This window comes from Dreissena polymorpha, chromosome 10 (genome assembly GCF_020536995.1).
Source record: "Dreissena polymorpha isolate Duluth1 chromosome 10, UMN_Dpol_1.0, whole genome shotgun sequence".
Classification (NCBI taxonomy): Eukaryota; Metazoa; Mollusca; class Bivalvia; order Myida; family Dreissenidae; genus Dreissena; species Dreissena polymorpha.
This window is the reverse complement of record NC_068364.1, coordinates 16328863-16343597: the sequence shown is the minus strand read 5'-3', so window position 1 is coordinate 16343597 and position 14735 is coordinate 16328863. Positions and strand designations below refer to the sequence as shown.

Sequence of the window (14735 nt, the reverse complement as noted above, 5' to 3'; positions counted from 1 at the left end):
TCATTAAACCTTTCTTTCCGACCTTGATAGATCTTATATTGATAGCTCTTGGTTGAAATGCTTTGAGTTTTTTAAACAAAAATTTCCGATGTTTGAAATTTGTAGCTTGACAATCTTTGATGAGACACAACGAAATTATCTAACTAAATAAGAACATAAACCTTTTAAATCCAAGTTAAGATATTGAAGATCTGTGTAAGCATAAAGCCATGTTTCTATGATATCTGGTTCAAATAAAATACCAGCTAAAGTGCAAGTATAGTTCTTAGGAAAAATCCAGTTAATGCGGAAAGTGTCATCTCTGATAAGGCTGTGCGGACTGCGGAATTAAATTAAATCCGTGGTTAGTGTTGTCCCTGATTAGCCTGTGCGTACAGAACAGTTTAATCTGGGACGGCACTTTACGCACATATATTAACCCAATTTTCACAGCTCAAATGTTTTGTCATGTTGTTTCGCAGATGGCGTACTAGTCGTGTGGCACGGCACCTACAATCACACGTGTCGCTGTTGGAAATACACAATTCAATAATCCTGGCCACTTCTACCTCGTTTAAAGAAATCCAAATATGATACGATATTAAAACGTCTCTGTATCAGAACATAACTGATACACTGGTCAGTTCATGATATTTTTTTCAGAATAATCCTAACACATTTATCTTCATTGTCTAAAAAAAGTTGCAAACAAAAGTTGCACGTTGATGTAAAATATTCAGTGTATAAACGTGAGGAGCCCAATTGCCGAATATTACTTATCCGAACATGTTAATAAGTAGTTTGAAATAATAACACAATAAATCAACATCATCGTCATCGTTTAGACGTTATCAATATCTGTTAAAATGTCTGCCTCTATTTTCTCGACAAGCTCATTTTACTTGGTGTCGATGTTTCTGATCGGTTTGGGGAAGGATTCGGGAGGGCGGGGAAGGTCAGGCAAGGACGAAGACAAGAATGGGGTGAGGTCGATATCATCAATATCTTTGCAGTCCACCAAAGGTGATCTAAAACGAAACACAACTGACATTATATAAGTTCAAAAAAGGAAGTTAAACAAGATGTGGACATGCTTACCAAATTTTCAGAGGATTACACATGTCTTACTCCTATTAAGAATTAGGCTTGATTGCCTTATCAGTTTAAAGGCTTTTTTGTAAAGAAAGGCATTATGAATATGTAGCAATGGTTATCACGTGTTTAAACCTAAACACAATTAGTATTAATACGCATTATAAAAACTTCATATTTGAATTCTTATGGGGGAGTTTTTACTTCAATAGAACACATTGCTTAACGATGCTAGCGTTCTTACAGGACTCTGAAGATGTCAGGAAAGTGGATCCTTTCAAACTTGTAGTTCCTGCACATCAACGACGCCAGACTGTAGTTCTTTATCGCCTCTATTTGGTCTAAAAGTGAATGGGTTTTAGTTATAAATGGTTTAAATAATAACAGAATACAAAAAAAACAATCGCAAATTGTGCGTTCATTCGTTGACATATTTCGTTTAGACGTGTGTTAGAACGCCGCATATTTGAGATTGTATACGCCTCAACCAGCCATATAGTAAATGACACATTACACATTTCATTGTAGAAATACCGTGGCACTGCATGGATTGAAGAAATGTGTAATGAGATTGTTATGCTGTGTGGCATGTTTATAACAAATTGAAATGCACGCATATAACCTGTGCTAGTTTTACAATGCCTTACGGGTAATGTCAGGTGTTTCATAACGTAATCGTCTACGATGGTAAAAAGGTTGAAATATTTGAGCCGTGCTCTGTGACAAGGGGTCTAATTCATGTGCGTAAAGGGTCGTCCCAGATTAGCCTGTGCTGTCCGCCTAAACTTGATTTTGCTACGAAAAGACTTTATTTTAACTAAAAAAAGCATAATAAGCGGAAATTGTTGTCCCTGATTAGACTGTGTGGACTGCACAGGCTAATATGGAACGACACTTTGCGCACATTTATTAAACCCCTTTTTCACAGAGCACCGCCCATATTGGTGTTCTGTTAGAGAGCCTTAATCTACCTCGATTATACCCAGTCTCAGGGTTCTTATAAAAGAACCTGTCTCCGAACTTTAGTCTGTGGAACTGGTCCCCTATGATACACTCCATGGTCGGACCCAGGGCACCCCCGGGAACGGGCTTCTCGCTCAAGGCTCCGGTGAATAAGTCAACGTCGTCGGGATCGCTGAAGTCGTAACTCAAAGGTAAAGTGCTGCCGACGATAAGCAAACTGAACAGACGCGTCAGGAAGACATAAAGTATTATTTGTGTGGTCAAATACAATCATATTATATATGTGGGGAGGGCTTGATCAATTTTTGGGTGAATTTAAGACAAGAAGGGAATAAAATCAAATAAAATCAGCGTAAAAAGTTTGAAAAATGTAATAGGACTACAGGATGATACAATAGGCAGAACTGAGGTCATAAATGTATTTAGAAACGCAGCGTCCCGAGAGGAACACATTTCATAACAAAAAGATTTGCGTAACTACAGGATAAATGAAACACTATGTACATCATGGGGACAAGTCTCGTTAAACTGCAATATAATTTATACTAAGAAGAGTGACAAAGTGTAACATAAATGCTTCGACAAGTTCTTGCATATGTAGGAAATCTTTATTTTCATTAAATGCATTTTGAATGACACATTATGAGTAGGTAACATAAATGCATAAAGGCCGTACTCTATGAAAAGGGTGTTTAATGCATGTGCGTAAAGTGCCGTCCCAGATTAGCCTGTGTAGTCCGCTCAGGCTAATCAGGGACGAAACTTTCCGTCCTGACTTGATTTTTGCTAAGAAGAGACTTTCTGTAAACGAAAAGTGCCATTAAATCGTAAATTGTCGCCCCTGATTAGCCTGTGGATACTGCACAGGCTTATCTGGGACAACACTTTACGCACATGCATTAAACATTATTTTCACAGAGCACGGCGCATATACTTAAATTATGTTCTTCGGGTGTCATACTTTTATTTATTATTAAAACTGAAAATGGGTTTTTGAATACGTGAATAAGATATCAACACTTTCAAACCTCTAGGGCACATCTTTGGTGAAAGGCTAACTTTTAAAGGTCATGATCGTGAAATGGATATTGTATTTCATCACGTGCTGTAGATTCTTTTGTGAGCTCAAAAATTGCATTGTTCTCTCGGGGTTTTAAAAGAAATCATTTACTGTTGTGTTTTGTTTGCAGAAAACGTTTCTATAGTGTCTTTATGTGCGTATGACTTTTCATTTAATCAAAGTTAAATGAATAAGTAAAAATTATACGGGCAAACATCAATTGTGCATATACTGTTTGTAACATACCTATATCCAGCTTCCTCGAGTCTAGAGAGTGCTGCATCAGTAAGGTCACCGAATCTCGTTCTCCATGACGACATCGTTGACAAGCCACAGAACTTTCGATATTCATTGTATGATGGTAGTCCGTGGTCGCGACCACGTTGAATATTCAGCGCAGCTAGATCAAACGAGGTGTCTTTTGTAGGGTTGAGAAAGAGGTCGTTCCTGACAACGTCTTCGAGAATCCTTAAATTCAGATTTTCATCTTACTAATTTATTTTCTCAAATCAAAAAATAAAATAAAGCTAACTGTGTTAAATAATCAAACGGTTCCTATGTACGACGAAAAGTATCGCTTCACAATTAACGTTCGACGTTTGCACGTGCGCACTTTCAGAAGACTCACAGGGAACGTAAAAACAAAACATAAAAAAATATTTGTATTTAAATGTTTGTTAAATCTGCTTTTATTAAATTCACCAAGTTCCAGGGTAATTCAAAACGACAAACGTACTGCTCTATATGTGTATCAAACACACACGGTTACCCTTTTATGGCGTTCATAACGATCAAGTAGCAAAGTAAAACACATGGGCTAACTTTCGGACCTTTTTAGTAGCAATGTCGGTCTATTACACGGAGAAATAACATCGCCGAACATGTTTTCGTTATTTATTAACGATATAGAAAAAAATTGCAAAATGAAATAAACGCCGGAATAACGTTAGATCCATTGTTTATATACCTCCTCCTTTTTGACGATGGTCTTCAGCGAAGCAGCTCGTCTAAGTTATCATACCACGAAAAAACTCTTCACAATGGCGATCTATGTAAAAGACCGAGCCAGTCCGATTGAGATAGCTCTATTTTTCTAATCGGCATACTTCGCTGATTATCATTGATAACATTCTCCTAGCATAGTTGTCGTTCGTGCCTCAACATACAACAATGAGAGAATGTTGACACTCGTGTCAAAACTTTCTCACAGCATAAATCGGCTTGTTTGGCTATATAGAAAGTGTCATTAAGGATAAATCAGTTATTTATTCACTAAATCTCCGCTAATGACAACAATGGATGGAATTCGAAGGATATATTCGATGTGAATGAAGGACTCTCTTGATCTTGACAGCTTGACACGGCAAACCTGGCAAACTGGTATTTTTAGTTATCAATTTAAGTCACATTTTGCTTTATAAATTGTATTCGAGCATTTTGCGACTTATTGAATGACTATGATACCCGCTGTCAACATATCATTATTTTCATATGGGATTTGCAGATCACCAAGCTGTCCTAAAATTCAACATTGATTACAAAGTCTTTACTCAAATTACTGGTTTGTATTCTTTCTTCTTTCTAGTTTAGTACTTGATATCATTTTAAAGTTAAATGAACTGTGTCACAGTAAAAGAGGCATTAAGGCGATTGTGGCCAGTTTGAATGCAGATCAGCCTGCAGTCGCTTGAAAGTTGTTTGCTTAAAAGCGGTTTTCTGACAATAACGAATACTTCAATTGGATACTTATTTGACTGCCCTTTTCCTGTGACCTGACTCAAATAATAGAATTGTCATTAATCAAATGATTTTATTTCGAACATTAATCAAGTTTTTTTTCCTGGTCCTTCGGGATCAATGACTTTAGCACTTTCGTGTTGAGAATTGAATACTGCTTAAGGCGATGCTAGGGGGCGTGAGCGATGTTGCATCTTCCATTATCTCTCGTGAACCGACTCAATAAAACCGAGTCGGCAATATTTTACTTAATTTTTGATTTGGTTGCTCTAGAGAAATCGAACAATTTCAGAATCTTCCTAAAAGCCTAGTGGTAGAGTGTCGACTATGATTGCAGGAGTTTGCGCTGCGGGTTTGATCCCCAGAAGCGACATTTAAAACTAGCCAACTTTGTTATCTAAAAGGCTGCTAAACCTTATAAACTAAGATAATGTGAATTTTCTCTCACATGATGGTTATCAGTTATATTATATAAAAACTCACAACAGTAGTAAACAATGGGGCAATAATTAATGAACGCATCTTTCATTTGTCTTTGACACTTTAAGTTTGACATTGCCTAGATTTAAATATGTGACTTGACTTTATCAGCACTCTTGTGACAGAGCTAAAGTGTAAATGTACCATTGAAGATCACCTAAATCCAGATTTGCTATTATAGAATTGTGGACAGTTTTAAGGTTGTGAAAAGTAAGCAAAAATGGGTCATTACTGAGAGGCCACTACTGACCTATGACTGTTTTTAAAAGAAGAAAAATCAGTGCCCGATTTAGACTTCCTTACATAGTTCAATACATTTTAATTTCAGAAGCCCGGTGACAGTTTAACGTTAATGTTATCAATGTGTCAGACCAAGGCCTGGATTTTGAAATCTAGGACATGCATGGTCAGATGATGTCATTAAAGATTATACATTTTTTCAAACACATACAAATGTATACATGTATCTGTAACTCATGTAGATGTTATAAATAGTAAAATGCACTATTAAGTCAGAAGGCATTTGACTCTTCTGCTGATGCGTTGGCACACTATATACAGTATATCAAACTGTATTATTTCTAATATGTTTGCATCTAGTATATTTATATTGATAATATTTACAACATTAATGTATATGAATGATAAACTTGACTGAAATCATTTACATGATACTGAAATCATGACAGTTTTTTATACTGATAATTAGTTAATACATGTTGCTTGATACAATCATGTACATCTATATCAAATGAGATCATACTGTAACTTCAGTGATAAATTTCAGTGAATTAAATTAAATCCAAAATGTAAGTCACCCCAATCTCTCTCCCGCAGCGCACATACCTAAAGGTCCTGCTGTGTACCTATCCAGATCCAGATCCAAAAATATTATACATAATTATGTATCATGTTGGCTTAGAGGGATTGATTTTCCGTCTATTGTATCAATGTATTATTTTACTTCTTTAATCAATGTGTTTGACCCTTACAGCGCTGGAACCGAATTTTAAAGGCCTTTGCAAACAGTTTGGATCCAGATGAGACGCCACATAACGTGGCGTATCATTAGAATCCAAACTGTTTGGTATTCTGATAGTATTTTTTGAAAAAAATCTAAGAAAATGCTAATTTTAGAAATTCAGCAGACGACATTTTAGCAGACGACCAGCATGCAAAGGGTTAAAGATATATAAACATAGCTCTATGGTCAGAGCTTCCGGCAATGAATATTGCACATACCCCCTGATCTTTTTGTCTTATGAATATGTTAGCTAGTTCCTACATTTAAAACAGTCAAATATATGTTAAGTAGTATCTGTACACATTGGTAGATTAAATTTGTACATTAAATATTATTTTTAGTGTTAAAAATATATAGTATAAATGTTCATGCTAGATGAATTAAAAGCCTTAGTCAAGCGGTATTTAAACATTTTTAAATGGTAAAATGTTCTGAAACGTATACCTATTTTCTCTTGAACACTTGCCAGATATAAATTGTATACATTTTAACCACTTTGATATGAAGCCCTGGCCAGATCTCAAATGCGTATTCCTTTTCTCTAGCACCCTGGTCATCTCCTGTTGATCACCTAATAAACACTTATCAAAATGGCAAATTAATGCAGAACATTTCATTTCAATGGTTGAATGAAATACTTCAGAAAAAATTGACATCCTTTTCACATGAAAATTTAACTTTCACAGTCATTGAAAAAGAGCCTGCACAACACAGATTAAAATACTTTTTATTTGTGGATCACCCCATTTCTTGATACTCACACGTCTTCATGAAATCAGGACAAAAGTGTATTATATGTCCTTAATTGACCTGGCTATAGTTATCAGATAATTATAAGCTAAATCAGTATATTTATATCATTATTTATGCTTTGTGTATTGTAAACATATACACAATCATGCAGCTACATGATAGCAATACATAATAACAAAGCCACCCATACTATACAGTTCATTGACAAATCATATGGTAAAAATGTGAACACATTGAGTGTAATCGCCATCTTGCGCCAGCAAACACAACGCGTTGACAGGTTGTCATATTTGACTGTTCTACTTTCACTTTCATTTTGTGATATCAAACTATTAACAATTTTGTGGCTGAGAAAAGTATCGCCATTGCTTATTCAATATATTTTCTGTACATTTCCGCTATAAACATACATCAAAACCCGATTTTCTTCGTTAATTCAAACATTCCTGACAGGCTACCGCTTTGTTTACATATTTCGTTTACATTTTGACGCGCGTAGGTAGGACCGCATTACCGCTTACGAAATGCGTATTCATACTATTGCCTTCGAGGTACTTACCCGATGTTTGACGGACAGATCCGAGAATGTGCGATTGTGGGTTAAGTTGCCCACGGGTACTACTTCCCCGTACATTCAATTTTTTTCTGTACCCAAAATTGTTCGCACCCAATTTTTTTCCGTACCCACATTTTTTTTCGTACCCAAATTTTTTTCGTACTCAATTTTTTTTCGTACACAAATAATTTTCGTACCCAATTTTTTTTTCGTACCCAATTTTGTTTTGTACCCAAATTTTGTTCGTACCCACATACACAATTGTGGTGATGCAGATAAAATTAAATTGATGCTTTTATATCCATCCTCTTCAAAAGCATCGTCACACCAGTACTGTCAGTACTTTGATTGCGGATGCGGATGTCATTTCCTAAGAAACTAAAGAAGGACTCCTGTAATCGTTGAATAATCTAGAATCATATTGCAATAAATGGATTTTAACTGTATATTTACACAAAAAAAATGGTTTTCCGAAAAGGGGTTGCGCTAAGCAGAAATTAAAAATGGACATACAAAGAAAAAAACATTTACTCCTAGGTGTCAAAAAATGCAGGTAACAACAAAGTTCATTTACGCACCCTCTGCTCCAATATTATCTACCCATAGTCCACTAAACATCACATGAAAACGAAATGTCATTTTGTGTTACTGAACTTCCTTTGGTGTACTGACCTGTCCGTTGCAGGCGATTTCTTCGCAGACAGCCAGTATGCTAGTCCTTCCATTCCAGAGGGACCCCCGTTTTGCGACTCGATGTAAGTCATTGACGGGTCTTCGTATGTCTCGTTGGTAAAGCGACCAAAGGACGGCTGGAACTCCTTTGTGAACACCGCCATGAACATGGGTATCCAGGTGTGACCCATTCTAGTTTAAATGAAATGATATTATTCTTTGCGTAGTATGTATGTGCACTTAAAATAAGTTGTACGTTTATATATCGCCTAATACTTAATGGAATGCAAGAAACGTACATACTTAATAAGGAAAATTCATTCAGTGACTGGTTCATGTTTTATTCACTAATACATTCGTGCATATACCAATCGGAAAAATGTAGTGAACACCTCGCCTGTCTTCTGTTGATATATCGATTGTTTGATTGAGATGATTTAAGTTTAAATCATACATGTTTTATAATTGTGTGTTGTGTGGATGCCATACAACTCTGTATGTTTGTTTTGGTATGCTGTGTTTTTGTGATGATATGCCATGTGTGTGTGTGTGTGTCATGGTATACTGTGTGTTTGTAATGGTATACTGTGTGTTTGTCATGGTACACTGTGTTTGTCATGGCATACTGCGTGTGCGTTATAGTATACCGGGTGTAAGTCATGGTATACTGGGTGTATGGTATAAAGTATGTTTGTCATGGTATACTGTGTGTTCGTCATGGTATACGTGTGTTAGTCATGGTATACAGTGTGTTTGTCATGGTACACCGAGTGTTTGTCTCGCTATGCTGATTGTATGTAGAACTATCCTATCGTGTTTATCTAATTTGATGACATGTCCTTTTAATGCGACATGATATAGGTTGGCGTCATTGTCATTGATTGCATATATAAAGTCTTCTGATTAAAAAATTGCAAAAACAAATAGCAAACAAACATATAAAATATATATCAAAACAAGTGTCTTTCAAATCACTTCTCTATGTGATAAGGACTTCCCATTATATTGAACATCATAACGAACAAGCTTTAAATTCCTTCTCAGTATTACGCATTACATAAACATATATTTAAAATGACGAAAAACACCTTTACGATAATCACTATATAATCTGTACTGTGGAAAAGATGGACAGTGCAGCACATTTAAGTTAAGAGTGTTAAAGACCAATTTATCTGGTAAAAAACATCCAGCAGATCAGTAGATAACACTGCAACCATCTTTAGAAATGATTATTCAATTACATGTAATATTGACAAATAGATAAGACATCTAAACTATTGAAGAGTCGGGTTGGCCTACTTAATTAACTCAAACAGCATTTGAACTAGGTTTCAGTGAAAATCTCCTCTTGTAGATTTATATTAAATATTATCAAATTATTATCAGCACTTGCAAGACGACAATAACTCACTAAATGAGGATTTCAGAAATTTCAAAGTTACCTAACGTTGTATTTATATCATTGGAGAGGGTCATACTTAGTTCGGATCACAGCCCTGTCTTGTTAATAAATCTTCCCGTGAAGAAATAAAGCATTTTTAAGCAGACGTTTTTAATAAACAACCAATCTATAAAACAAAACGGATTTATTGACCTAAGGAGACATAGTTATGTGGCTGTATGTACACAAAGTTTACTTGTGACTTGTCAGGGTTGGTACTGTATGAGGCCAAAATGCTTTTAGGTGACAAGTTCCAGTCGCAGATTTGAAAAATAATTGACAGGAGTTTAAACGCTCTGAAATAGTTAAATCTCAACACCGGAAATCTCTTACCTGTAAGCAATTCCAAACTCGTTGGAAATAGTAGGATCTAAGCTTGGATCATATTTGTATGGAGAAAGGTTTCCTAGTTTGTATTTTTTCATCGCCAGCGGCGAGAGGAACGACGGAAGATATTCGTCGTAAACAATCTTTTGCATAATGGCGATCATCAGTTTTCTCGTCTGCTGGAACGCTTCTTCTTCATCAGGAAACTCTTCACGCAGACGCTCTGCCAGACGATTGTGCTCAAGGATGAAAACGTTGTGGTATGACGTCAGCGATGGGACAACGTTTACGCGGTCGTCACCTTTAACGTTAAAGGTTACGATAACGCTAGTATTATATATGGTCTTACTTTCACGTATTTTTAAAACATATATCGTAATAGAAACACTATCGCAGATATATACACTCATACAGACACGGAGTAAAGCAAATAATGCCAACTTGATTTAAAACCACATACCAACGAGGCTGCAGTGGATTCCTTCGTCGGGTTTGGCCTTGCACGTGGAGTCATTTCCGTTTGGTACACGCGGACCGTCGGCACCTTCAGATACTCTCATGAACGCTAATGGATGATAAAAGATACACATAAAGCAGCATAACCATTTCCTCTACAATTACGCAAAGCTTTAAAATACTATTTTAGATAAGCCTTTCATTGATTGGGACTTGTCTGTAAAGGTACGAACTTTCAATAAGGACATCAACTTCGTTTTGTACAATTAAGAAGGCGTTTATATCGCGACAAGGTATTTATGGTAGAATTCAATTTATTTAAAATGTTTGTGTTTTTTATATCTAAATCGTTGATGAAACATGATTCGTTTCAAAGAATAATCTGTCATATTAGCTTACATTTACTATTTCATTTCTTTTCAAAATAATTTAATTCACTACTAAGTTCATATCCTGATATGAATGATTTATAGAGTTAAACGGTCAAGTATTTACATATTCATTTGAGTAAATTAAATGTTTGTTTAAGGGACCTTTTGACGTTTTGGTTGTTAGTTGACAATATGGGGAAAAACGTTTAAGATTCGGAAATATTTTTGTTGAAGCTATGATATTTGCGAAACAGTAATACCGAACATGTACCGTGCGATAAAATAGCCATACTTTGCATCTTATGACGATTTAAAACCTGTAAAAAATATAGCGTTATAAATTTAATGTCATTCCTGTTTTTAAGTGAGCTTTTTAGTATCATGGTTACAATATGTCAATGCAAAGCAATTAATTACAAATTGCAATACATGCCACAATCCATGAAAAGGTCCATTTAAAATTGGATTGTTATACAAGCGAGTCTTTACAAGAGTATCTGCCCAGCATATTCTGAATGTCTTGCCATATATTTACCATTGAAAAGGCTTGAACCAGGCTTTACTGCTTTTGCGTTCATTGCTGTTGTATAAGTATTGTCTTATACGACAGAGGCATTAGGTATTTTGCTTTTCAATGTAGGAATTATGTTTTCTTAGATTTCAACCATACCTGTAACTAAGCATCTATGTGTTTTTCTTAAATTAATGGTTTTCTGGAAGTTTGAATAGTGTTGACTCACGCGTGTTTCCGTCCCTGAGTCCCTGAAGCTGTTCATCGGAGGAACCATACACGTTTGAAGCATCAATGAATGACGTCAGCTTATTAATCTGCTGACGCTGAAGACTCGGGCCGATGCCTGTATTTTACGACAATTCGTCATTTAAGAAGAAATAAACACTAAATTTTCGATTTCAAAACCTCATACATGACGACTTTAGCTGCGCAGAAAAAACACCATTATGTAAATGGAGCGCAAATTTGATGTAATCCTAGCAAATAAGATCGAAGAAACGAATTTGTATTTACTTATACTGACCGTGCTCTGAGAAAAGGGGGTTTGCCTGTGCGTAAAGTGTCTTGCCAGATTAGCCTGTGCAGTTCAGGGACGACACTTTCCGCTTTTAATATATTTTTCGTGAAAAAAAAATATATTCTCAGCAAAAATCCAGTTTATGCGAAAAGTGTCGTCCCCTATTAGCTTATGCGGATTGCACACGCTAATCAGGGACGACAATTTACGCACTAGCATTAAACCCCCTTTTCTCAGAGCAACTATTGTTGAAATGGACTCACCAGACGACTCGCAGTTGACCCCAGATGACCTCTTGACCTCCATACAGTAGCCCTCCTTGAACCGAGGCTGGTAAGGGTCATCTTCGGCAAAGTTGATGTTGAAACAGTTGTCAACGCTGAAGATGTCGATTCTTTTATTAACCCTTACAGTGCGGGAACCGAGTTGTGAAGGCCTTTGCAAACAGTTTGGATCCAGATGAGACGCCACAGAACGTGGCGTCTCATCTGGATCCAAACTGTTTGCTATTCTGATAGTATTCTTTGAAAAAAAATCGAAGAAAATGCTAATTTTAGAAATTCAGCAGACGACATTTAAGCAGACGACAAATTTCCCAGCATGCAAAGAGTTAATAATGTGTCCAAGGTTTGCCAAAATTATTATACCTTTTTCATGACTGTGACTTTTATTTACGAACTAATTAATAAACGAGTGTTCACAATTTACGGTAAACACTTTATTTTTTCAGCCATACATGTAGAAAAATATCAATCCAGTTATCAAAAACAATTATCTATGATAAAGCTAATAGGGTATAAAAACGTAAATTATTTAGAACGTGTTCGCTAAATGTATTAACTTGAATCTTGAACATCAATTAAACTTGTTCTGATAATTTGTTAAATTACTTTGGTTATTACAAATTCGTAAGTTGATTACGTTGAACAAGTAGCTTTAAGGTGCATTTTTGTGACAATTGTTACGTCAACTGATGTGAAACCACGCACGAAATTGTAATACTTCACAACCAATTGACATTTTACTAACAATTACTCACTCTTTTTAGTCATCTTGATCGCATATTTATGGTTAATCAAAAATGCTTTTCAGATTATGAATTTCGTTTTTTGCCAAATCATGATTGCATAATTGTTACTTGCTTTAACAAAATATTTATATTTGAAATTATTTAACTTTTTTGTAATATGATTACTCGTTCTTCGGCCATTTTTATTTTTCGACCTCTGCATTGACCGGTTTAAATGTCTTCATTTATAGTTCATGTATTTACAGGCTACTTACTCGTCGTTGTACGAACAGCAATCATAAACAGCTGAAAAAGTAAACAATTACACACTTTTATTTAAGATGTGTATTTGGATAATTTTTGTCTGAAAAATATCTTATGTGAACAACACATATGTAATGTTATTAAAATAACCCCATTCACAAGTACACTAGCTATCCCTGTTTGAAAACTTTCGCCAGTTTTCTAAAACGAAAACATCTTTGGTACTTACGGTAAAGATTTAGCAGCATAGTACATAGAGTAAAAAAGTCAGTTTACAGTTCGTATCTGCGGCGTGTTAAATAGCAATTTAGATTTAATGTGTAACGCATCTCTAAATCCGTAAATCGATGTTTCTTCATTAAATTTTAGCTCGGTTGTAACATCACACGTCAACTATGTATATCATTAACAGAACGAGAGATTCTCGTCTCAATCCGCATAATTTAATTTAAAAGTTCGAATCTACGCCATGCATGAAACCCTAAATTTATACTCCACAATCTACCGACTCGAAATCGTGTATGGCGTTTTGATACGCTTTCGAGTATGTACATGTGTTTGTGGGGCGTCGGCAAACGTAAACGAATTATAGTGTATACAATCCATATAAAAAACATCCATAGATCAAACATTTACCGCTGGTAACCGGCGTGGATATTACGTCGTGGTCAAGGAACTGACCGAATTGAAACGCGTGCAAGGTCAGAAACGGTGACGTCACATCCTTGGTACCTCTGTGTACCGCGTTGCTAACCTGACGGGGCGACGGAAGTGGGCTCCCGTTGACTCCTTGCTTTCTCGGGAGGTTAAGACCGTCATCTGTGACAAAAGTTAAATCCTTATTATTGACAGTAAAAGTACATTCCAAACTACTAATTTGTATTTGTTTTAAAGTTAGATTTTCGATATGAAGTTTAAGATCATTCAATTACTAAAATAAATAAATACATTATGAACAGAGAAAAACACACATGAATCAACACGATGTATAATATGTTATCTTGTCAATACTTAGTGATGGTGAAAAGTAAGGCCGTAATTGTTCTTACCAATCAAATATTTTACATTACCTAATACAAAATTCTAATATTAAACTGCCTTTAAAAAGAAATAAAAACAAACAAATAACATGAGCACAATAGCAAGAACTACCGTAGGCAGCCGGAAGCAGACGTCGCTGTACCGCTCCAGCCATTCCCCACTTGGGGTTTCGAAGGTTGTTACACGTGCCATTCATTGACCGGAAGCTGTCGCCGGCCTTGCACGATACTGTCGTCTTCGGGCATCCCGGGATTCCAGCAAGTCCCCGCTCAAACTCTAAGAGCACTGTGTCCCTTTCAAGATCATCTAAACTAAATCCTCTGCAACACAACAGCAGGTAACTTATCAATGGAGAAGATTTCTATCAGAGAAGTTTATCTTGTATAGACGAGCATTTAAAAAACGTATTGTAATGGGCATTAAAAAAACTTATTGCATTAATATGTATTCAAAGGGTGAATACATTGCATGAAATT

At 35.8% G+C, this 14735-nt stretch overlaps 1 protein-coding gene across 1 annotated transcript; it reads right to left on the bottom strand.

Annotated features, from left to right (window-relative positions):
- Nucleotides 1-288: 288 nt before the first annotated feature.
- Nucleotides 289-12997, bottom strand: LOC127848044 (peroxidasin homolog pxn-2-like). The gene is made up of 10 exons (XM_052380329.1): nucleotides 12985-12997; nucleotides 12209-12289; nucleotides 11655-11771; nucleotides 10548-10652; nucleotides 10094-10388; nucleotides 8317-8508; nucleotides 3341-3562; nucleotides 2043-2206; nucleotides 1316-1412; nucleotides 289-1007 (listed from the first exon to the last, which is right to left on the bottom strand). Exons 1-10 carry the CDS (start codon nucleotides 12995-12997, stop codon nucleotides 878-880), a joined length of 1416 nt encoding a protein of 471 aa, XP_052236289.1. The 3' UTR covers nucleotides 289-877.
- Nucleotides 12998-14735: the final 1738 nt, after the last annotated feature.

What these genes read in the sequence shown, in the direction of transcription:
- LOC127848044 (XM_052380329.1), bottom strand. An exon ending in AATCCACTGCAGCCTCGTTG is followed by an intron (nt 10,389 to 10,547) that starts GTATGTGGTTTT and finishes TTAACGTTAAAG; the next exon opens with GTGACGACCGCGTAAACGTT. An exon ending in GAGTTTGGAATTGCTTACAG is followed by an intron (nt 8,509 to 10,093) that starts GTAAGAGATTTC and finishes CATTTAAACTAG; the next exon opens with AATGGGTCACACCTGGATAC.